Source organism: Rhinoraja longicauda, chromosome 4, assembly GCF_053455715.1.
Source record: "Rhinoraja longicauda isolate Sanriku21f chromosome 4, sRhiLon1.1, whole genome shotgun sequence".
NCBI classification, from domain to species: Eukaryota; Metazoa; Chordata; class Chondrichthyes; order Rajiformes; family Arhynchobatidae; genus Rhinoraja; species Rhinoraja longicauda.
Genome location: NC_135956.1, coordinates 32250850 through 32277272, shown reverse-complemented (window position 1 = coordinate 32277272; position 26423 = coordinate 32250850). Strand labels below are relative to the sequence as shown.

General features: G+C 41.6%; 1 protein-coding gene across 1 annotated transcript; it reads right to left on the bottom strand.

The window, feature by feature from the left end:
* Nucleotides 1–1333: 1333 nt before the first annotated feature.
* Nucleotides 1334–26423, bottom strand: LOC144593116 (tripartite motif-containing protein 55-like). Its single transcript, XM_078398579.1, has 8 exons — nt 26256–26423; nt 13976–14148; nt 9201–9366; nt 7974–8069; nt 6471–6704; nt 3838–3860; nt 3617–3741; nt 1334–1335 (listed from the first exon to the last, which is right to left on the bottom strand). Coding segments are annotated over exons 1-8 (987 nt in total).

The following is a 26423-nucleotide window of genomic DNA, read 5'->3' as shown; positions in this document are numbered from 1 at the left end:
TGATCGCAGTCAATGACAGTTGTTAGGAGATTAGACTGCAGTCTTTTGATTTTAGAGATACAGCGTGGAAACAGGCCCTTCAGCCCACCGAGCCCACGGCGACCAGCAATCACCCCGTACACTAATACTATCCAACACACGAGGGTCAATTTTACTGAAGCTAATTAACCTACAAACCTGCACGTCTTTGGAGTGTGGGAGGAAACCAGGGCACCCGGAGAAAAACCACGGGGTCACAGGGAGAATCTACAAACTCCATGCAGACTGCATCCCTAATCAGGATCGAACCTGGGCCTATGGCACTGTGAGGCACTGCACCACTCCAGATATGTGATAATGGATTGTGTTAACAATTCAGAACAAAATGAGTAACAGCCATTAAGGGAGACTTCTGCTGGGCTCAATTTATGAATGTTTGTGAGAGACACAAAATGACCCACACCTTAAGGTGATAGTAAATAGCAGTCCTTTTTAGTATCGTAGCTTTTTAGCTTGCTTCCTTAACCTGTTAAAGTTATTAAACTTCTAACTGTTTTATATTGGGCGTAGGTGTCACCAATGTCCCGGTTCAGACCATACTAGGCTCGGAGTCAGATGATTGCGAGTTCAAGTCAAGAGACTTTTCAAAGATCCATGCTGACATTCCAGCTCAATGCAGAACCAAGGTCACACAGCCTGAGGTGGTGTCCTTTCGACCAGGTCTTGACAGATCCGAAGGCAGTATATTGTAAACAAGTAGGGGAAGTGTTTCTGGAGTCATGGTCAATATTTATATCACAGTTGACATCAATACAAAATAGATTAACTGGTCATAATGACATGGCTTTTTATGGGAGTCTGCACCATGCAAATTGGCTGTGTTTCTACCATCATAAGAGGTTTGAGCTGGTTCAGAACATTATCCTCTTCAGAAACTGTGTCTTGAAAGAATAAAGCTAGGATTTTCTAGCATCATTTTTCTTCCTTCCCCCCAATAGTGTGAATTGTATCACAACTCTTTCATCAGTGAAAGAAAGCATCTCTGTCTCATCCATCTCCAAAAAAACCAACCAGCAAAAATAAGTTATGATTTCTGGAAGGTTTTAAATGCTGTCACTAGTTGTTAGCATCAACATTTGAATATCAGGGTTACCTGCTGAACAGCATCTGCTGGCAATGAATCATTTTCCACTTCTGCCGCCAATGCAGCTGTGTTTGTGCGCATTGTCGCTGCTGGAGATAGAGGCGGTGGCATAGCCTCGGCACTGCCTTCCTGGTTTAGGGACTGTTCCACTTCAGTGTGAATCTCATCAGCTTCTTCGGCTTCCATTTCTTCCTCTTCTCCTTCCAGTTCCTCTGTCTCCTCTTCAACTGTGGATTTAAAGTGTTTAGATTCTTATGTACGAGTGCTACTCATGATGACAGAAGAAACTACAGATGCTGGGATCTTCAGCAAAAGACAAAGTGTTTGGAGGAACAATGCGGGTCGGGCAACATCTGGGGAGGGAATGTACACGTGACGTTTTGGATCGGGATCCTTCTTCAGGTCATCTGAGTCAGATGCTGCCTGACCCACTGAGTTCCTCCAGACATTTGTGTGCTAAGTATGGTGGTCCTTTGTTCTTTCTTGGTGCTATCAGCTTCTGATAAGTGAATGTTAATCAGGTGGCAGTAATGCCATCTCAAATGTTGCATCTATGGGAGAGGGAGGAGGGGAGCTGAGGTGGGTGAGGTGAGGTGGGTGGGTGTGGGCTCAACATGTTCAGTGTTTGCATTGGCATTGCCATCAGCTGCACTAAGCTAACAGATCAGGAGCAGGGCCACTAATATAACTGACAGTAAAAAGCATCTTCGAAATGAGTAAACAATGTGAAGAAGATGAAAAGAGACTGCATCTGGAACTAAAAACAAAACACTGGAAGAACTCAACGGATCAAGCAGAATCTGTGGAGTCAAAAGGTGTAGGGCAACACAAAATCCAAGTCATAACGTCTATGAGCAGCTTCTGCCTCCATGGATGCTGCTTGACCCAGCAGGGGCATTCTGTTTCTGAAGCAATGTGCCAATCTCTGATGGCTATGGAAGATTTACACTGTGTGCTAAGTCCAGCAAAGTCATAGAAGTATTTTATTATGTCATTATGTACAAGAACATTAAGTTTCAAGGGACTTAAAGTGCTAGGGATTTGCAAGGGCCTTTAACCAAAGCAATTTTAGTCGAAGTAGAGCCAGGTCCCAGGGGTTTACATCCTTCCCATCCTCTATCCTAAAAGTACTTTGAGGGGCAAGGTGAAGCCGATGGGAGTCTTTTTTAGGTCATGGCTTAGTAAATTTCTGGAATGCCCTGGGAATTCAGGCCTGATATCAGACCTGATAAGCCCAATGGGTGCTAAGAGTCATGGAGTCATGGTTCACGGACTGTCATGCATGCTGCATAGTCCCCAAACATTTAGCACCTTTTGCCTCAGTATAATGACACTTGTTAAGGAGAATGCAAGATTATAATTCTGGATGTTAAAGTTCACTCAAGAACACAACCCTATCCTCATCAATCAATGAACCACTTAGTTTAGTTTAGTTTAGAGACATAACGCTGAAACAGGCTCTTCAGCCCAACGAGTCCGGACAGACCAGCGATCCCCGCATCAACACTAAGCTACACACACTAGAGACAATTTACAATTATACCAAGCCAATTAACATACAAACCTGAACATCTTTGAAGTGTGGGAGGAAACTGGAGATCCCAGAGAAAGCCCACGCACGTCACGGGGAGAAAGTATAAAGCCAAGCACCCATAGTCAGGATTGAACCCGGGTCTCTGGCACTGTAAGGCAGCAATTCTACTGCTGCGCCACCATTGTGGAGATGGTTGACAGCTTCCAATTCCTGGGCATCCACATCACCAGCAAACTAACTGATCTCTCCACACTGATGCGGTGACCAAGAAAACATATCAAATATTTGACTTAGGCGTCTGAAAAGACTCAACATGTCCACAAAGATTTTCTCAAAATTTTGCAGATGCACTACCGAACCTTACCTTACAGCGCTTGCAGCACTGGAGACCCGGGTTCAATCCCGACTATAGGTGCTGTCTGTACGGAGTTTGTACGTTCTCCCCGTGACCGTGTGGGGTTTCCCCGAGATCAGTTTCCTTCCACACCCCAAAGACGTACAGGTATGTGGGTAAATTGGCTTGGTAAATGTTTTTTTTAAATTGTCCCTAATGTGTGTAGAATAGTGTTAATATGCGGGGATCGCTGGTCGGCGTGGGCCGAAGGACCTGTTTCCGTGCTGTATCTCTAAACTAAACTAAACTATCATTACCATGTATACTATGGACTATGATTTTCATGCAAACAAGGAATTTCATTGCCTCCCAGTTTATGTCAAAAATAAACAAATCCAATCTAACCTACAGTGGATTAAACGTGATCAGTCCAGATTTTCTAATATTATTTTTACAGCAATTACATTTCTATCTGAATATTCATAAGAGTTTTGATTATTTCCAGTACCAACATCTTGACAAGCATAAAACACATTTTGGAATTGCTGTATAAACCTCTGCTTGTTGTTTATTGCAAACTGTATATGATTAGAAATGTTTGTGGACTTCCAGAATATGAACTTACATCTCTGGAAGTCAATCTCTTTGAGCATCCTTTCTTCCTTTGCAAATTCAGCTGAAAAATGTTCCATATTCTCAAAGCCACGTTCTATCTTTTCCATGTGTGATATCTTTGATGTATCTGAAATCCTAAAACGTTTCACGATATTGGTAAATAAGATTGTATGATGACAAATGATATCTTAAGAAACATCAAAAAATAAACCTGTTTGCTTTGGTACTCACTTTTTAATAAGAGGCTTTGTACTCTGTAAGAGAAATAAACATCTTTATTAAATGTCCAAAATACTTCCATAATAAACATTTGATAGATTATTTAAAATAATATTATTGAACAATATGATTGGTGATTAGTTAACATTTGCCTGATGCTGTTTTATTGGTAACATTATCTGCCACTAAAAATTAAGAGAGGGATTTAAATAAATCCACTGCGTGTCCACTAGAATTTCCAGATAATCGTTTGAATGCTTGTATTCCCTCTTCTTCCCGGTCACTCTCTCTCTCCACCATCAGGCAAAAGATACAAAAGCACATATCACCCGATTCAGGAACAGCTTCCTCCCTACTGTTATCAAAGTCTTGAAAGGACCTCTCATCTGCCAAGGATGCATTGCTGATCCCCCAACCCACTTTGTTACAGCCCTTGCACTTTAGGTCATCTGCACACCATTTTCTGCACTTTATTTCTCTTCTCTTTTTGTTTTACCTCTTGTGCTTATGTATGGTTTGATTGTACTCGTCCGTGTAAGGTGTGAATGGCATGGATAGCATGCAAAACTAAAAAGGCAATACGGGGAGAAAAGATGAGGTACGAGGGTAAACTAGCCAATAATATAAAGGAGGATAGTAAAAGCTTTTTTAGGTACGTGAAGAGGAAAAAATAGTCAAGGCAAATGTGGGTCCCTTGAAGATGGAAGCAGGGGAATTTATTATGGGGAACAAGGAAATGGCAGAAGAGTTGAACCGGTACTTTGGATCTGTCTTCACTGAGGAGGATACAAACAATCTCCCAGATGTTCTAGTGGCCAGAGATCCTAGGGTGACAGAGGAACTGGAGGAAATCCACATTAGGCAGGAAAAGGTTTTGGGTAGACTAATGGGACTCAAGGCTGATAAATCCCCAGGGCCTGATGGTCTGCATCCCAGCGTGCTTAAGGAGGTGGCTCTAGAAATTGTGGACGCATTAGTAATGATTTTCCAATGTTCTATAGATTCCGGGTCAGTTCCTGTGGATTGGAGGGTAGCTAATGTTATCCCACTTTTCAAGAAAGGAGGGAGAGAGAAAACGGGAAATTATAGACCAGTTAGTCTGACATCAGTGGTGGGGAAGATGCTGGAGTCAATTATAAAAGACGAAATTGCTGAGCATTTGGATAGCAGTAACAGGATCATTCCGAGTCAGCATGGATTTACGAAGGGGAAATCATGCTTGACAAATCTACTGGAATTTTTTGAGGATGTAACTAGGAAAATTGACAGGGGAGAGTCAGTGGATGTGGTGTACCTCGACTTTCAGAAAGCCTTCGACAAGGTCCCACATAGGAGATTGGTGGGCAAAATTAGAGCACATGGTATTGGAAGGTAGGGTACTGACATGGATAGAAAGTTGGTTGACAGACAGAAAGCAAAGAGTGGGGATAAATGGGTCCCTTTCAGAATGGCAGGCAGTGACTAGTGGGGTACCGCAGCTATTTACAATATACATCAATGACTTGGATGAAGGGATTAAAAGTACAATTAGCAAATTTGCCGATGATACAAAGCTAGGTGGCAGTGTGAACTGTGAGGAAGATGCTATGAGGTTGCAGGGTGACTTGGACAGGTTGTGTGAGTGGGCAGATGCATGGCAGATGCAGTTTATTGTGGATAAGTGTGAGGTTATCCACTTTGGTGGTAAGAATAGGAAGCCAGATTATTATTTGAATGGTGTCAAGTTAGGAAAAGAGGACATACAACGTGATCTGGGTGTCTTAGTGCATCAGTCACTGAAAGGAAGCATGCAGGTACAGCAGGCAGTGAAGAAAGCCAATGGAATGTTGGCATTCATAACAAGAGGAGTTGAGTATAGGAGCAAAGAGGTCCTTCTGCAGTTGTACAGGGCCCTAGTGAGGCCGCACCTGGAGTACTGTGTGCAGTTTTGGTCTCCAAATTTGAGGAAGGATATTCTTGCTATTGAGGGCGTGCAGCGTAGGTTTACTAGGTTAATTCCCGGAATGGCGGGACTGTCATATGTTGAAAGACTGGAGCGACTAGGTTTGTATACACTGGAATTTAGAAGGATGAGAGGGGATCTTATCGAAACGTATAAGATTATTAAGGGGTTGCACACATTAGAGGCAGGAAACATGTTCCCAATGATGGAGGAGTCCAGAACCAGGGGCCACAGTTTAAGAATAAGGGGTAGGCCATTTAGAACAGAGATGAGGAAAAACTTTTTTAGTCAGAGAGTTGTGAATCTGTGGAATTCTCTGCCTCAGAGGGCAGTGGAGGCCAATTCTCTGAATACATTCAAGAGAGAGCTAGATAGAGCTCTTAAGGATAGCGGAGTCAGGGGGTATGGGGAGAAAGCAGGAACGGGGTACTGATTGAGAATGATCAGCCATGATCACATTGAATGGCGGTGCTGGCTCGAAAGGCCGAATGGCCTACTCCTGCACCTATTGTCTATTGTCTATTGTCTAAAACAATTGAGAGCTTTGAGAGCACAGATTTTTTAACAATGAATGAAAAAATTGTTTTGAACGGTTGATAACACGATGTCTTCATAATGTTCTAAATTTTACTTTCAGAACTCTTTAGTGATTTGAATGTGAAAATAAAACAAATGTCGTTTACAAAATAAGGTTATTGAGTACCTGCAGAAAGACTGCTATTTCTGGCTCCTCCATACACTGTAATCCAGTCCCGATAACTTTGGAGACCTCCTCGAGATGTTCTCCATATTTCCTAATCAACGAGCGAACATGCTGCGTTTTTTCTTCCTGCTCCACAGTGATGATTTGCTGCATATCCTTTTTCCTATCCTCCAGCATAGTGTACAGACCATCAAATTTCTCACAAATCAATTCCTTTTGGCAACTACCATTGCTCTGCAAAATTTAGGAAACATGCTAGTCATTTCTGTAACATTCAAAATTCCCAATATTGAAGTCACCTCATTTAAAAATTCAAAAGCAATGTGTAAATGTCTCTTGACTCTTACCACTGTGAAGTTTCACTCAGTGCATAACTACCTGTCAGCTGATTAAGTAGACTCTTAACTTTTCTTATTGCAAGCAGGTTATCGACTTTGTTATAACACATTTCATATGAACTAAGTCTCAAGAATGTGAATGACAACATTTGCAAATTTACGGCTTCAGGAACTAGATTACCTTTTGCTCTATCAAAGTGTTACATCTATCACTAAGAGAAAAGAAGTCCCAATAGAGGGTAATTTTTATTACAGGTTAAAAGTCTGTGAGAATACTGGAGCAGTTATATACATGGCACTGTGTGGTAGATGTCAACCTGTTTGAACACACACTGACTTCTTGATCTCAGGTTAGCTTGCTTTTCTTCATTAAAGTGAGGACATTTTAGAGGAAATAATTTAGTTCAAAACATGGGTTCAGAGCAATTTTGCCAGACACTAGTAATGGTCTTTGAGGTCTTATCTGTGGTTGAGAAAACTGGGACAAAACATAAAAATAAATGAATGGCCAAATACCCTCTTGAACTTCTACAGGTGCATGGTAGAGAGCATATTGACTGGTTGCATCACAGCCTGGTTCAGCAACACAAATGGCTAGGAACTAAGAAGATTGCAAAATGTGTTGAACACTGCCCAGTCCATCACAGATACTGACTTCCCCATCATCAAAGGGATCTACAGGAGTTGCTGCGTCAAAAAGGCAGCCAGCATCATCAGCGACCCACACCAACCTGGCAAAGCTTTCATTTCACTTCTGCCATTGGTTGAAGATATAGGAGCCTGAAAACTGTAATGTCCAGGTTCAGGAGCAGCTTCCCAACAACCATCAGGCTATTAAACACTACAACCTCCAACTAATCTCTGAACTACATAGACTTGCGGGGCATTGTTTTTATTTTTGCACTATTATGGTCTGTTTTTTATATACTGAACTTCTTTTTTGTTGCTTATTATAGTGTTTACCGAGTACCATGTATACATATCTGTTGTGCTGCTGCAAGTAAGAATTTCATTGTTCTCTCTCAGGACATATGACAATAAAACACTTTTAACCCTTGACTCTTGCCATGTATTAAATAACACACTGTAATACTTCTAGAGTATTGTGAAGGAGTTATTGACATTGGCAGCAGTCGTAATACAAATTTACATGGATATGAATTACCTCAATATTTCTGCATGTCTCTTCCAACTGCGTGATCACTGTCTGAATTCGGTCATTGCTTGCCACCAACATTGAAATCCCGTCACTGAGTTCAGACTACAAGCAAAATTAAACAAAACATTCCAAGTAACTTGTGTAGGATGGAACTGCAAATGCTGGTTTAAATCGAAGACAGATACAAAATGCTGGAGTAACTCAGCGGGACAGGCAGCATCTCTGGACAGAAGGAATGGGTGACGTTTCGGGTCGAGACCCTTCATCAGACCTAATTTTAATTCTAGTTCTAAGTTTAATTCTAAGTAACTTAAGCAATAATGGGAAAGTTCACTAATTTTGGATGAAATGTTATTTTTAAATTGGTAATAAATTGCCCAAGTGAAAAAATCTTATCTCAAGATTTAAGATGGAGTTTGTTTTTTCACTGTATCAGGGCCATATGGAAAGTTTTTTTTTAAATTGGCATAGTTTGATGTTTCAACAAATACTGAAAATAAAACTGATGCATAAATAATTATAGGCTGGAATCAGAAAATATATTTCATGTGCCAGTAGAGATATTAAGTTCAAGAGTTCCTGAACAAGAACAATGTTATTAAACAGAAGTCTAGTTTGTAATTAATAATGATTGTTTAAATGTATCCACTCTATTGATGAGTGTCACCTGTGTATTGAATTGATGGAAAATCATGGAGGTCCACCTCTCTGATACGAATTTGAAAATCATGTCCCCCCGGAAACTGTTCTATTGGACATACCTAACCTAATCGTCAATTTATCACTTAACAACCTGGATATATTAAACACTTTCAAAATGTGTCTATCTATGATTCATTCATAGAAGCACATTGGAACAAAATTTTGAGATTTTTATACAGTAACTTCTAACTGCTTCAAATTTCATACGACACACAACGGACTGTGAACCTTCATTAAATTGATGCTTAGATCTTTTGATGAACTTAATCCATTTCACCATTTTAATAATGGATTAAACTATGAGGGAAATATTTCATCATATCCATGTTGGTTTTTATAGCATGGAGAAACAGGCACTGTTACCTCCACTTTGAACAACACAAAACCATTTTCGTCATGCCTTTTGTCCCTTGATTGATAATAAAATATCAATCAAGAAGCAAACGGTACGATGAAAATAGTTTTGTGTTCTTCAAAGAGGAGTTAGGGGAAACCTTCCAAAAATAATTTTGGAGCGAAAATAAGACCTACCTTTTGTCTTTTATAAACATTAGTGAGTGGAGCCACCTCACAGTCTTTATGGGCACCAAATACTTTACACATGGAGCATGTTGGTACTTCACATGTCATGCAATAAATGTTGATTCGTTCATCATCATGTTCTTCGCACATGGGCTGTTCAGTCTTCTTTTCGGGTCTGCACACAAAAGTGAATGAATACATCATAATATCCAATCTAACAAGGGACTTTCAACATGACGCATTGTGCCATTTCATCCCACTGTGGAGCTTCTGATTTTTTTTTTGCTTTTTAAAGAAATGCCCAGCTTCTCCAATGCACAGAAGCGCAGAGCAGACCCAACATAGAAAGGGAAGCGAATAAATTACAAAAACTACAAAAGCAACATTTGTTGATGGGCAGCTTTCCAAATCCACACTATAGCAGGAAACCCTGGATGCACATTGAAAACAACAGATAGTGGTCTCACATGATAGTGGTCTCACAAGATTCGCCACGATGAGATGGTAATGAAGAAGGTCAATTCAGGTCAATTCAGGTTTGGATTTTCACAAAGTTTCACAAAAAAACTTGTGACCAAGGTCCCCTTTGTTGTTAACATTCATATCCAGAAGTGTGCTTGGGTATGTGTGATTATTCACATTTGTACGTGCAGTGTGCATGCATCCATTTCACAAGGAGTGACCTGGCAATATGGTTGTGTACATGTCGTTGGGATGAGATAGGGTCTTCAGGAATCATTGGAACTTATGTAGCTTACTGCTTGAAGGTTAGGGGAGGTTGCCTCAGTAGGAAGGAAGCAAAGAGATTGAGAGGGCGTATCCTGCACAAAATTAGAATTTCTGTTGGATATACTCAAATTTGAATGTACATTATAACTAGCTCTGGGGTACCTTTGCACTCAAAATTAGATGCTGAGATCCAACAACAATTGTTATGCATATTTATATCACATTAGGTATGGACATATGAGTTTCAGTTCAGTTCAGTTTAGTTTATTGTCACTGTACTGAGGTACAGTGAAAAGCTTTTGTTGCAACTAACCCGCCAGCAGAAGACAATACATGATTACAATCGAGCCATTCACAATGTACAGATACATGATAAGGGAATAACGTTTAGTGCAAGGTAAAGCCAGCAAAGTCCGATCAAGGATAATCCGAAGGTCCCCGATGAGATAGATGGCAGTTCAGGACTGCTCTCTAGTTGTGGTAGGATGGTTCAGTTGCCTGATAACAGCCGGAAAGAAACTGTCCCTGAATCTGGAGGTGTGCATTTTCACACTTTTATAGCTTTTGCCCAATGGGAGAGGGGAGAAGAAGGAATGGGCAGGGAGTGACTTGTCCTTGATTATGTTGCTGGCCTTGACAAGCCAAGCGTGAGGTATAAATGGAGTCAATGGAAGGGGGGTTGTTTGTGTGATGATCTGGCTTCGCTTCAAGCCAGCCAGCAACTCAAAGTTGGCTGTGATCATTAAAGGCAGAACCTACTGTTATTCCTGAAAAATTAATAAAGTACATCCAACTGGTTATAATTAGAGAGAGTAGTGATTCTGATATCATGTGTAATGGCTGAATTGAGCGGTGAGACAGATGGCCAAGTTAACACCTTGGTTGGCATATATTTACATGTCGTACACATTCTGTTGATGATAAATGCTAGCTGTAACATATGAAAACCAATCCTAAATAAAACTAATAGCAAACTGACTATTTTTAGTGCATTTGTCATATGTTTGACTTGTCAATGTCATCTGAGCTCATGCCAATTTGTGGCACACATTTCTGAGGCAAGTTAGTTTTAAATAAACTCTGTTTACAATTCCATTACTCTAAGGAATTTGCTCGTGTTGGACTCTGCTGGTAAGAGTAGGAAGAGGAAGACTATTGTTTTGCCTGTTCCTCAAGGGGCTCAGTTCAAGAAATATAAGTAGACAGTCAAACAATATATTCAGAAAGTACTTTCTATTTTCCAAGATTGTATTCAACTTCAGTATAAAGGTTTATTTTAATCAAAGTTCCACCGGTAATGTCTGAAATCACATTCATAATGGGCTGAGTAACATTAGTGCAAACACTTACCATGGGGGCAAGATATTTACAGCAAGATGTAGAATATAAAAATCGCAAAAAAAGTTGCAGATGCTGGATATCTAAAATAAAAACTGAAATTGCTGGAGACATTCACAGATTAGGGAGCCTCTGGAAAGAAAAACAGTTAATGTTTTAGGTCTGAGACCTTTTGTGAGAACTGGGAAAAGAGAAAATAAATTAGTTTTCAGGAATAGTGTAGCTGAGGGAGGGATGTGTGGAACAAAGGGAATATCTCAGATAAATTTGAGAGTGAATCTGGCAGCTAGCATCAGATTATGTTTGTTTGTCTGTGTTATGTTTTGTTAATTGCAGGGCTGACTATATTGAGGCCAGACTGCACAATTTGAGGCCAGCACAGCAGTGAAGCTTATAAAGCTGCTGTCTCACCGCACCTGTGACAAGGGTTCAATCCTGACCTCAGGTGCTGTCTGTGTGGAGCTAGTACATTTTCTTTGCAACTGTGACTGTTCCCATTGTGCGCTCTCGTTTCCTCCCACATCCCAAGACATGAAGGTTGATAGGTTAATTGGCCTTTATAAATTGCCCCTGGTGTGCAGACGAGTGGTAGAATAAGCGGGGAAGTTGGTAGAGTGTGGGGAGAACAAAGTAGGATTAATGTCGTGCAAATAGGCGGTTGGTGGTTGGCATGCACTCAGCAGCTGAAACATAGAAACACAGAAAATAGGTGTAGGAGTAGACCATTCGGACCCTCGAGCCAGCACCGCCATTCAATATGGCTGATCATCCAGAATCAGTACCCCGTTCCTGCTTTCTCCCCATATCCCTTGATTGCATTAGCCCTAAGAGCAATATCTAACTCTCTCTTGAATACATCCAGTGATTTGACCTCCACTGCCTTCTGTGGCAGAGAATCCCACAGATTTACAACTCTCAGTCTGAAAAAGTTTTCCCTCATCTCATTCCTAAATGGCCTACCCCTTATTCTTAAACTGTGACCCCTGGCTCTGGACTCTCCCAACATGGGGAACATTTTTCCTGCATCTAGCCTGTCCAATCCCTTAAGAATTTTATATGTTTGTATAAGATCCCCTCTCATCCTTCTAAATTCTAGTGAAGTATCTGTTTCCATGCTGTATCTCTCTACATAAGAAAATCTGGGCCAAAGTCTCAGATAGATGACAGAAATAGGCAGGTAGACACAAAATGCTGGAGTAACTCAGCATCTCTGGAGAGAAGGAATGGGTGACCTTTCGGGTCGAGACCCTTCTTCAGGTAGAAATAGGCAGATCTGATATACAGAAATAAATAGTGAGTTATCCAAATTTGAAGAACTTAATATTAATATCTAGAAGGCTGTGATGTGCCCAAATGGGAAATGAGGTACTGTTTCTCAAGTTTGCATTGGTCCTCATTGTAACTGTGCAGGAGGCCACAGATACTTTTGAGAGGGAGCAAGACGGGGAAATAAAATGGCAGATAAGTGGAAGCTCAGGGCCTCTACTACAGGGGTTAACGTAGGTGCCTTGCAAAGTGCTCGCACAATCTACATTTGGTTTCTCCAGTATAGAGGGGAACACATTGTGAACACACATTAGATTGGAAGGGCAAGTCAATCACTGTTTCAGCTGCAAAGGTTATTTGGGTCCCTAGATAGTGTGTATGGAAGAGGTTATGCATCTCCTTTGGTTGATGGGGAGTGCTTGGTAGAGATGATGAGCTGATCAATAAGTTATAAAGAGAGACAGATGGTTGAAATGCTGAAAGCAAAGGGGAAGGGAAAATGTGTCATGGTGGTATCTGGTTGGAGCTGTTTGAAATTGCAAACGATGGTTCATTGAAAGTGAAAGTTGGTGAGGTAGAAGGTGAAAAATGGGGGAACTGATATTGTTCTGTTGGGGGGGGGGGTTGTGAGCAGAGGGACAGGAAATAGAAAAATAGAAAATATGTGGTAAAAGGGTCTCTTCATTATGGTGGAAGGGAAACCACAGTTGAACAAGAAGGAAAATATTTTAGAGACACTTGGGTGGAATGTCTTACCATTGGAGCAAAAGTAATAGAGAATGAGGAACTGGGAGAATAGGATGGAATTCTTACAAGAGGCAGGGTGGAAAGGAGTATAGCTGAGAAAGCTGTGAAAGTTGATGAGCTTGTAATGGATGCTAGCCTATCCCCAGAGGTAACGATGGAGATATCCAGAAAGGGTAGGACATTAATGATGAGGGTTGGAAGCAAACACCCATGGAGGTCCCAGCTGAAAGATGGCAGATGCCTCAGGTCCCATAATGGTGAACCAGGTACGTTGATTCTCCCTATAATTAATGCTGAAACAGTCCTCAACTCTATGAGTAAATTCTATTGGTGAGTGACATGAGCTTTAAATGCGCAATGTGACCTTGTTGCAATGATGTCAAAATGTGCACAGCATGCTGCTTCATGTTACGTCACAAGTCCAACGGTTTCTGTGCATGATCATGGTAAAATATCCCCAAGCACTTCAATGGGAGCGTCTCCAACAACATCTTACAGCGAATCGTGCAAAATTAGGTGTCCAAAAGCCTGATTCAAGATTGAGAATTGGAGGAGGAAGGGGATAGTGGGAAGGGAGAAGAGGAAAGGTGGAAGGTGAGAGGGTTAAGAAGGAGGCAGAAGGGGAGAAGTGCAGTCATCTTATTTCCAACTTTAAGTATCTGTTCTTAATGCAGATTTGCTGGACATGAATACTGGAGAATTACCTGATTGACTCTTGCTTGTATAAGTCGATAATGTTTTCAACGAGTAGATTTCTTTGCAGGCCGTAAACCCCATGTCTGTCCAGAATCACCTCGTGTCGACAAGAGGGGCAGCGGAATCGACCCCCTGATCCCAGTGTGGAACTGCCACGGTTAGACCAGTATGGATTGGATGCCTGATTATAATTGAAAAGGGACAACTGATTAATTATCTGTAACTATTTTTTACTCTGGGCTTTTGAATTTGTACTTCACTTTTGCTAGATTTACTACAGTGGGAATACAAAATCAAAAATATTTTGCTAGTGCTTTTTCTTATCACCAATCCTTTGCAGCTTTAACACTGCAGTATGTTAATCTGAAATGCAATCAGAAGGTTTTTTTGTAGTTTCAAAGGCCTTACTTTTACTGTAAGAATATGATGTTGTTTTTTTATCCATCTTCTCTCTATACATCTGGGTGCCAGTAATTTTCTCCAGTTGTTCAGAACAATATACAAAACAAGCACAGCAATAGCAGCTCCGAAATGGGCTCCCGCAGTCTCTACCTCTCTAAATCTTATATGTCTGGGAGTCGAATTTCATTTTCAATTGCTCCAATGAAACACTTTGTGGTATTATAAAATGCAAAAGATACTGTATAATTCTCAGTTATAGTTAGTCAGCTTTATCTTCCTTCCCGTACCCCCCACCCCCCCCCCCCCACTTTGCAATCAGCCTGAATAAGGAGGGTCTGACCCAAAACGTCACATCCAATTTCTCCAGAGATGCTGCTTGCCCCGCTCATTTACTCCAACATTTTGTGTCTATCTATAAATAAAATAAAACCTTGCGCAGGGCATTGTGAGGAACTTGGGACCCATATCTCCAGCATGAACAAGAGGCCAGCTCCATTTGAACCATTATGCAGAAGCTGAAGGACGACATCTCAGCTTTCATTACATGACAAGCAGATCCCATGCAAGGCCTAAGCACTGCAGTGAAAGCTCTGAACACATGTCTGTGGTATCAGCGTTCCAAGAAGATGCCAGAGAATTTCAGCAATCTGTCCTCAACTGTAAGAAGGATCATTGACGCTCTGTCCCAAAGGAGGGGGAGTTGCTCTGTGCACCTCATGTGTTGCCCTCTCTCACAATAATGACAATTGTAACAACACCACTGCCACTCTGCCTGTGCTGCTGCCAATGCCACTTACTGACACGCAGTAAAGGCTAAACTGAGCTTCTGGGCCCTAGAGCCAAACACAGACTTCTCCATTGCAAGAAGGCAATCTTTCCACAAGCAAAGAAATGGCAGAGCAGTTAAACGAGTACTTTGGTTCTGTCTTCACAAGGAAGACGCAAATAATCTCCCAGAAATACTAGGGGACCGAGGATCTAGTGGGAGGGAGGAACTGAAGGGAATCCACATTAGGAAATAGTGTTAGGTAAACTGTTGGGGCTAAAGGCAGATAAATCCCCATGGCCTGATGGCCTGCATCCCAGAGTACTCAAGGAGGTGGCCCTAGAAATCATGGATGCATTGGTGATCATTTTCCAAGGTTCTCTTGACTCTGGATCAGTTCCTGTGGACTGGTGGGTAGCCAATGTAACTCCACTTTTTAAGAAAGGAGGGAGAGAGAAAACGGGAAATTATAGACCAGTTAGCCTTACATCGGTAGTGGGGAAGATGCTTGAGTCGATTGTTAAAGATGTTATAACAGCGCATTTGGAAAGCAGTGACAGGATCGGTCAAAGTCAGCATGGATTTATGAAGGGAAAATCATGCTTGACTAATCTTCTGGAATTTTTTTGAGCAGAAGGGAGAGCCAGTGGATGTGGTTTATCTAGACTTTCAAAAAGCCTTTGACAAGGTCCCACGCAAGAGATTAGTGTGCAAAATTAGAGCACATGGTATTGGGGGTAGGGTATTGACATGGATAGAGAACTGGTTGGCAGACAGGAAGCAAAGAGTAGGAATTAACAAGTCCTTTTCAGAATGGCAGTCAGTGACTAATGGGGTGCCGCAAGGCTCGGTGCTGGGACCCAGTATTTACAATATATCTTAACGATTTAGACGAGGGAATTAAATGTGACATCTCAGAGTTTGCGGATGCCACAAAGGTGGGTGGCAGTGTGAATTGCGATGAGGATGCTATGAGACTGTGGGATGACTTGGGTGAGTGGGCAGATGCATGGCAGATGCAGTATAATTTAGATAAATATTCGGTTATCCACTTTGGTGGCAAGAATAGGAAGGCAGTTTATTATATGAATGGTGCCAAATTAGGAAAAGGGGACATGCAACGAGACCTGGGTGTGCTTGTACATCAGTCACTGAAAGTAAGCTGCAGGTACAGCAGGCAGTTGGCCTTGATTGCGAAAGGATTTGAGTTTAGGAGCAAGGAGGTCCTACTGCAGTTGTACAGGGACCCTAATGAGACCGCACCTGGAGTATTGTGTGCAATTTTGGTCTCCTAGTTTGAGGATGGACATTATTGCTATTGAGGGAGTGCAGCATAGGCTCACCATGTGAATTCCCGGGATGAAACAATGGGTCGACTGGGCTTGTATTCACTGGAATTTAGAAGGATGAGAGGGGATCTTATAGAGACATATACAATTCTTAAAGGATTGGACAGGCTGCAGGAAAAATGTTCCCAAAGTTGTGGGAGTCCAGAACTAGGGGTCCCAGTTTAAGAATAAGGGGTAGGCCATTTACGACTGAGATGAGGAAACATTTTTCACCCAAAGAGTTGTGAATCTGTGGAATTCTCTGCCACAGAAGGCAGTGGAGGCCAATTCACTGGATGTTTTCAAGAGGGATTTAGATTTAGCTCTTCGGGCTAAAGAAATCAAGGGTTATGGGGAAAAAACAGGAACGGGGTACTGATTTTAGATGATCAGCCATGATCATATTGAATGGTGGTGTTGGCTCGAAGGGCTGAATGGCCTACTCCTGCACCTATTTTTCTATTTTCTTTGTTTCTAACCCTGCTGCAGCTATTGTGGGAGCTCTGCCTTGAAGGACCAGGACAGCCAAGGACAAATGGAAAACAAGTGGAATGAAGTGGACCGATGGACTGATGTTGTTATAATTTGCTCACGGTCGGATTGTATAGATACAGTTAAGGAGCACCCATTCCTTCTCTCCTGAGATGCTGCCTGACCTGCTGAGTTACTCCAGCACTTTGTGAATAAATACCTTAATTTGTACCAGCATCTGCAGTTATTTTCTTATACTTAAGTATCTGCAGATGCTGGTTTACACTGAAGATAGGCATAAAATGCCGGAGTAACTCAGCAGGTCAGGCAGCACCTCTTGAGAAAAGGAATAGGCGGCATTTTGGGTTGAGACCATTTTTCAGATTGAGAGACTAGAGTTATGGAAAGGTACAAAGAACAAATTAATGAAAGGTACAAAAATGACAAATCGAAGCCAGCAATGATGTTCAAGGAAAGCTGGAGCCCACCATGGTTCATTGTTGGCTGTGTAAAATGTGATAACATGTGGATACAAACAGTGAAACTAAGCAGGACGACTAGGGTGGGGGAGAGATGGAAAGAGAGGGAATGCAAGGGTTACTTGAAATTAGATAAATCAATATTCATACCCCTGGGATCCAGTGGTTCCAGTTCCTTGGTGTTAATATGACCAAAGTTCTGTCATGGACCAACTACATTGATACAACTGCCATGAAGGCACACCAAATGCATTTACTGAGTAAATTTGGCATTCTCCAATGACCTACAAACTTCTCCAGAGCAGTGTTAGAAAGCATGCTGTCAGGTTGCATCACAGCTTAGTTTGGGAACAGCTCGGCCCAAGACTGCAAGATATTGCAGGGAATTATAGATGTAGCCCAGTCCAGCACACATGACAGACTTCCCACCCTTCAGTCCATCTACACTTGATGCTACCTTGGAACAGCAGCTTACATAATCAAAGACTTGTCCTATCCGGGACATAGAAGGTCATTCCTTCTTCTCTCTGCTCCCATCCGGAAGGAGGTACAGAGGCATGACAGTGTGCACCACCAGACTTAGGAACACTTTCTTCCCCTCTATCAAGCTTCTGAACAGTCCTTCCTTAAGCTATGGTATTGTCTGATTCACCTCTACCTCATTGCAGACACCGGACTATGTCTATCGAACTGATCCACTATAGTGTTGAGAACTATATTCTGCACTCTAGATCTTGCACTTTGCTCTACCAATTGTTCTTGAGTTTTACTTGATTGTATTTATGTGCAGTATTATCTGATCTGATGGATAGCAGATAAACACAAAGCTTTTTTATTGTACCTCAGTACTTGTGACAATAATAAACCTAAACAAGCACTTGAAACATCAAGGATAGAAGACTATGGGTTCTGTACTGGAAGATGGAGCTCATGTGGAAGGATGCCCACTGGCCTTTGGACATCGAGGGCACATTCTGTTTCAATGCAGCATGATCTTTTGCCTCTATGACAGAGAGGTCAGAGTTATAATGCAATGGAGAATTAATCTATCAGGCAACTAGATGCGCAGAGTCATGCTTATGGATTGAATGCAAGTGGTCTGAAAAGCAATTACCTTTCGATAAATGGTTTCCTCAAAGCAGAGGAGTGCCAAACCATGAGCATATATTATGCAATATGCTAAATTGGAATAATTACTAGTAGGTTGCTGCTTCTCATAGAAGGTGTATTTTTGAGCAGATGTACAGTGGAAGGGAGGAAGTGAAATGGCAGGTGTTGTATCTCCTGCAGTTACACAGGTGGTGTGGCAAGAAGGTATTTTTGGAAACAAAAGGGCGAAGCAGAGCATGGTCCAATCAGAATATTGAAAAAGGGATGCACGATCTACCTGGTAATGGTGTCATTTTGGAGGCGTCAAATTATGGAGGGTAATCCTTTTAATGTGAAGGATTCTGATGCGTATGGTAAGAGAAAGATGAGTTGTATACAGGCTCTGGATGGGAGAGGGTGAGAGCAGAATATTTTCATCCAAGCATCATCTTCACTGGCAGGGCCAATGTGTTTCTGGGAGAAATATGGCATGTTTAAAATGTGTTCACTTACATCACAATGAAACTCCTGCCAAATCAGTCACAACAGAGTCAAATGTTGCAGGTAGACTGTTGTTACTGTAAGAACCATTTGCTCTTAGTAAGTTTGGCATTTATAAAGGCAAACATGACAGATTCTAAATGCCAATTTTGTTCTAATTACTATATTACCGCATGCATTCCTGTATCAGTTATGGATCCAGCCCAGAAACATATATAACTGTGGTAAGTGTGATGTACAAATGCCCAATTTATTCTATGTAATCTCCAATAAAGCTTAACTTAACAAGTTAAAAAGATGGTTTGCAAAACAAAGAGTCTTTGAACATCCCCAATCCTTTCCATTCATCACTTTAATTTCATGTTTTATGTATCTTGTGTTTTATGACTGTTGGAAGATCAATTTCCCTCCTTTTATCGTATCGTATCATATCATATATCATATTGCATTGTGATGGAAGGTTTAATAGTGCTGCTATGTGGCACTTACTCACCAACAGCCTGTCCACCATTGCTCAGTTTGGGGCTAACTGGGTCATCACTTGGCACAGGACCTCATAACAGCACAAACGGAAGTGTATGGCCTGAACATCAAGGCAGTGTTTGGCCACATGTGGCAACAGGGAGAGGTTTATAGAAATCAAGAGAAAACTCGAACTTCATGGTAAAGGAAACCATTTGGAATGACTGAAGGCCAATCAGCTCAGCCTGATAACATTGCTGCAGGTGAGACTGGGACAAATATACCAGGCCCAACCATCTACCGTCAGATCTACATTGACCTTCCCTTTACCATAATCTCACCACTGGGAATATTTGTTGACAGCAAAATATGTAGTCCTGTTATTCAGTTAATGAGGCTGTTTATGCCCATCTGCAGCAAGACCTGGATGACATTCAACACACAGCCATTTTAGCTGGTGTTGTCAGCCTACACAGTCGTCAGGCAGGGTGAGACACATTGGACTGTATCTCTGCCAACCACCCACATGCAATGAGCTGCCAGAGAAATGCAAGTCAAACTGCAGGGAGTAGGTATGCGCAGATGCAGCTTCTTGTGCTGGCTCATGGTAAAAAAAAAGGCTTTGAAACACACTTCCAGTTTCAGAAACATCTTCCAATTTGTAAGCATTTTTATAGAAAGCAAATTACATAATTTTCTGTACATACTATCGAAGGAAAATGAGGATCCTTCAGTTACTGCTGCCAGCAAAAACAAGGAGAGCTGCAGGTGGAACTCAATGGGTCAGGCAGGGCCGTCTTAACGTATGGGCCTGATGGGCACTTGCCCGGGGCCCCACAAGCATAGGGGCCCCATGCTGATCTGTGTATGTTAAGTGACTTGCAATAAATAAATACTACTTTAAAAATGTAGGTTCAATAAGTGCTTTTTTCGCAACATTTTCGGTCACTAAGTGCTTCTCACAGCGATCTGTAAGTGCTTTTCGCAACAATGTAGCACCCTAAGTCCAACGCTAAGTGCTTTTCGGTAAGTGCTTTTCGCCGGCACGACAGGGGGGGGGGCTGGTAGGGAAAGGGGGTGGGGGAGAGTAACGGTAGGGGCCCCAGTACACTGCTTTGCCCGGGGGCCCATAATGCTGTAAAAACGGCCCTGGGGTCAGGTAGCATCCATGGAGAGAAATGGTTAGTCAATGATTGGGTCCAGACCCTTCATATAGACTTTGTCTGGCAGATCTCCTGATGTGCCACAGATTCCAGCATTTCTAGTCACTTGTACCTCTATACTACTGCCAGCAATTGCCAATAGGTAGTTTAGTTCCTACGAATGCTGTATAGAATAAATAAATACTATGAAGGACATTAACATAAAAATGCTTTGAATAAAAATGACTGCAAGCAAGGTAATTATATAAATATATTTAAATTCCTCTCCTTCGCAATTTAATTTCTGCTTTCATCTATTTATTTTAAATGATTTGACCTCTGCAATCAAATAGCAGGGCGAGAAAACTGATACAGGATGTTCAAGCATTTACAGTATTTGATGCTATTAAAGATTGTTACAGGATTTCAATGATTATCCATTTCTAACCATATTGTTTATTGGCCAGACACAAAATGCTGGAGTAACTCAACGGGACAGGCAGCATCTCTAGAAAGAAGGAATGGGTGACGTTTCAGGTCGAGACCCTTCTTCAGACTTGTCGAAGAGCAGGAGGAATCACAGAGGGCGACCAGTGAGAGAGGATGTCACTGAACTCTCATCGGAGAAAGGAGGAGAACCTCTTCAAAGTAGACATACCTGTTTATTGGCCAGTCACATGATCAGTTGGAACGAAGACATGCTGGATGAGATTAATTAAAGGCAGCCTACACCTCCTACAGTAACATTACAGATGGCGTAAAGCATTCTATGTGTCCTTACAAATTGCTGGAAGAGTTAGTTAAGCATGGGGAACTGCAAGCAAATAGATTTTCAAACACAGAACTGGATGCCCTGTTAGGCAAGTTAGGACGTAGAAGCAAGAACAGTGGCGCAGCGGTAGAGTTTCTGCCTTACAGTGCCAGAGACCTGGGTTCAATCCTGACCACAGGTGCTCATCTGTACAGATTTTTTTAAGTTCTTCCCGTGACCTGCGTGGGTTTAATCTTCGGTTTTCTCCCACACTCCAAAGACGTACAAGTTTGTAGGTTAATTGGCTTGGTATAAATGTAAATCATCCCTAATGTGTGTAGGATAATGTTAATGTGCAGGGATCGCTGGTCGGTGTGGACTCAGTGGGCTGAATGGCCTGTTTCCATGTTGTATCTCTGAACTGAACAAGGTCCTTTACCTAATGGGCAGGAGGAACACGGCATCCAGATACCATCTCCCCAGAAGGCAAAGATGCACATGGGTTCTGCTGGTAGAATTGACATGGCATCTTTGATATACCCATGATAATAATAATAATAATAATACATTTATTTTATATAGCGCTTTTCAAGATACTCAAAGATGCTTTACAAAGCAAACAAGACATAAAAACAAACAAACAAACAAAAGATTTGTCCTGACGGAGACAGTCAGTCAACAGATGATATTTATGCTTGGTTTATTAACACATCTGCTGACTTTGTATGAAAGTTGTAGCCAGTTCCATTTATATTTCTGCCTTTCCAACCATCACACAGTATCTAATGCTCAATGTGCCAGCTGCTTTTGCAAGGTAATTAGAAGCCACTCAGTGTCTAAATGCCAAGTTTAATACTCAGTTTACGTGTACAATTAAGCCATTCAAGGTTAAGCTACTCTTATGCAGGTTAATTTGGTAACCCCACAAGCTAGTGTAATAATGATTGTGGGTACCAGTGTTCGAAGGGAATTTGAGGGTCCCTGGCACACCAACAATCCATCCTCTGAAGGAATACCAAGGATCGTGAACTACCAACCTGGGGAACTGGAAATGGCCCTGAAAAATATAAGTACTGAATCCCTTAGGAAGATCTTTCCATTGTCATTTCACGTGCATTTGTCTGTTGGTCACTCATGGTCACAAGGTTTGATCCAAAGCCAGGCCAGAGCTCTTTGAAGTCATCCTTCAAAGTCATTGACATTTAACAACCTGCTACCAGCCATGTGACAGCCATTGAGGAGCTTAACATAGAAGCACATAAAACTAAAGAGATGGTGAAACCTGGTGACCTGTACTAAATGTCAGCACAGTTTCACATTGGCTTAATTGGATTTTTATCAGAGTCCAGTGAGCGACTTATGTTATTCAGGACAGAAGATCCTAATAAAGGGAATAGTTGCATTAAAATTTCCCAATCATTTGCCTCATTTGAGATTTGACCCTTTTAAAACTCAGTATGTTAAAAATATAAGAAATAGAAGTTGGACTATGTCTTCTGCCGACAAACCCGTTCAACAAGATCCTCCACTTCATTGGCACATGGCAGAGCCCTGGAGAGTGTTGTAGAACAGAGAGATTTGAGAGTACAGGTGCATGATTCCCAGAAAGTAGCCTGTCAGGTGGACAGTGTGGTGATGAATGCTTTTGGCACGCTTGCCTTCATCGGGAAGGGTATTGAGTACAAAAGTTGGGACATCATGATGCAGGTCGTTGTTGAGACCACACTTGGGACACTATGTGATGTTCAGTTCTCCCAGCTATAGGAAGGATATCATTAAGTTGGAAAGGATGCAGAAGAAATTCACAGGATGTTATCTGGGCTTGCGATATAAGTAGACATTGGATAGGCTGGGACTTCTTTTCTTTGGAGTTTAGGAGACTGAGGCTTGACCATGTTGAGGTGTACAAGATCATGAAAAGGATCAATAAAGTGAATCGTCACTATTTTCTCTGTGGTGGAGGTTTATAAAACTAAAGGGTATGGGTTTAAGGTGAGAGGAAGGAGATTCAAGAGGTATCTAAGCAGCAACTTTTTCACTCAGAGGGTAGTCTGTATCTGGATTGAGCTGCCAGTGGATGCAGTGGAAGCAGACACAATTAGAATGTTTCAAAGCCATTTAGAGAGATATAACGATAGGACAGTTTTAGAGGGACATGGGCCTTATTGGCCTATAGGCCGATGTGCCATGTTCGTCAACATGGACAAGGTAGGCCAAACTGATCTCAATGTGTCTCCAGCCCCACAGCAATGTAATTGACTCTTAAAATGTCATCTGGAGTGGCCTATGTTGTTCAGAGACAATGGGGAAGGACCTGTCTCTAATCTATATAGCTCTATGAATAAGCTGTACCCCATAGTTTGTGCTCAGGCCGAGTCTTTATGCTGAGACATTCTTTGTTGCTGGGCTTCAGCACTTTATAAGTGAACCACACAACAAAGGGACCTGGATTACTTCCCTTTCCAAAGGTGGGGCTGAGGTCACCTTCCTATGTTTTATATTGTTCAGTCATTTTTTCAGGATGGACACATTGGTGCCATTTATTGTCCTTGTCTCTGAACAACATAGACTAATCCAGAGGGCATTTTAAGAATCAATTACATTGCTGTGTGGCTGGGTTGATGAGTTCAGGTAAAGCTGAAAATTTTCTTCCCCTCAAGGGCACTTTTCGTGCATTGTATTCATCATTTCTAAAATCATTTAAAAACTCCAGACCTGAATGAACACAGGATTTTAGATTTACCCCACGTCTCTGGATAGCTAGTCCAGTAATCTAATCACTGATTGGCACAACTAAGTGGTGGCCAATGGTGACATTTGAATGCATGAGAGGTGGATACACTCTGGGGATTCACGTCTAACAGTGTCTGTGCTTCCCACCAATCTGTAGGGCGTCACTGAAAGATATATTTTCCAATGTAAATGCAAGGTTTGAGCCTTGACAAAACTTGGGGCTTGTGCAAGGTAACAAAAGTAAGCAAATCTATGTGACTACATGTGACGATATTAGATTTGCAAATCTAAGATTTGCATGTAAGATTTGCAAAACAATGTGAACAACAGCTCGTATCGCTATAAAATTATTATATGATTATGATATAAATCATGAGGCATTAAAGTTTGGAAGTCCTTACCCTAATCAGACTTATGAATTGAAACAGAACACTGCTACCATGCTCTGCACAAAAAAGTGACCTCTGCCATTTAACTTGAAAGGCCTGGCTCTGATTTTGCCTCTGAAACAGTCCATGTCATCATAGCCATATTATTAAACAAAATTTTACATAAATTTATAAAATAATATATTAGAGGAAACAACTGATTGCTTAGTGACAGAGTCAGAGTCACAAAGCATGGGAACAGAGCCTTCGTCTCAGCTCATTATGCCAATCAAGATGCCCATCAAAACTAGTCCCATTCCCCCCCCCCCCCCCCCTTTAGCCCATATCCCCCTAAACGTTTGATAACCATGTACTTGTCCAAATGTCTTTTAAATGTGTCTGCCTCAACAACCTCCTCTGGCAACTCCTTCCATATATCCACTACCCTTTGTGTGAAAAATCTGCACCTCGTGTTCAGTTTACATCTTTTCCCTCTCACCTTAAACCTATGCCCTCTAGTTCTTGATTCTCTACCTCGGGAGAAAGACTCTGCATTCACCCTATCTATTCCCCTCATAATTTTATACACATCTATAAGATCACACTTCAGCCTCCTGCATCCCAAGGGCTGAAATCCTAGTCTGCACAACCTCTCCCCACAGAGCCTCATTTTTATCTAAAGTCCTAAAGGAAGGTTTTAAGGAATGTCTTAACATTGAATAAATGAAGAGGCAAAGAGACTGAAGTAAGGACTTCCAAACTTTAATGCCTCGGGAGCTGAAGCTGCTGATGGAGCAACCTAAGGCATATGAAGGAAGATAATCTCCTGGGAAGATCAGATATATCCGAGGACACTGTGTGAAGCTAGGAAGAAAATGCAGGTGCCTTGGCTGAGACATATGAATCATCATTAGACATGGGTGAGGTGCCAGAAGACTGGAGGGTGGCTAATATGCTTCTAATTATGGAAGGCTGCAAAAAAAAGCCTGGGAACTATAGACCAGTGGGCCGAACATCTGTGGTAGACAAGTTAGTGGAGAGGATTTTGAAAGATAAGATATAAATGCATTTGGATAGACAGGTGCTGATTGGAGATAGTTGGCATGGTTTTGTGTGTGGACGCAGGCAGGTGGGACTAGTGTAGATGCGGCATTTTGGTTGGCATAGGCATGTTGGTCCAAAGGGCCTGTTTCCATGCTGTATTACTCTCTGACTAATCAAATTTTGGAGTGTGTATACATCTGGAAGCTCAGATATTGTTGAGACCTGAGAGATTGGAAATAATTAGAGAACTGGAGAGAGATACGAACATCGTGAGAAATGAAAGGCGGAATGAGGATTTAAACACGAGTTCCAGTGAACTAAGAGCCAATGTAGCACAGCATTTGCAGGGGTAATTTTGAATAATGGGTTTTAGACAAACTTAATTTTGCGAAGGATGGAAAAATGGAGGTTAGCTAGTAGCAAGATGGAATAATTATCTCTAACCTTAAGAGAGGTTATCTTGTTCCACTTATCAATTTCATTTCCTTTAAAAAATCTGTTCATAAACCACATTCAAAAGTAAGCAATCTTGCAAAGAATTCATGGGGAAAAGTGCTGAGAATAGTAGAGATTTTCACAGAACACCTCACTCACTTTAATTCTAGTTTGTTCAATTGTGCCCTGTGATCTATAAACAATTTCAAAATGGATTCACTTCTTTACACCAGCGGTGAAAAATCTCAGGTTGCAAATTAGTTAACTTACTATATTCCTCTTTTAGTGGCTACATATCTTGACAATCAGTTACTTACCTGGAACATGTCATTTGCACACTTCCGGCAGAGGTTATGCTGACATGGAAGAATAACAACTGGTTTGGAGAACAATTCTAAACAGATCGGGCAAATCAACTGCTTTTCCAGGTTGTCCATGGTTTGACGGTCATTGGACAAAAGATTATAATCCATGGATGTTGTCAT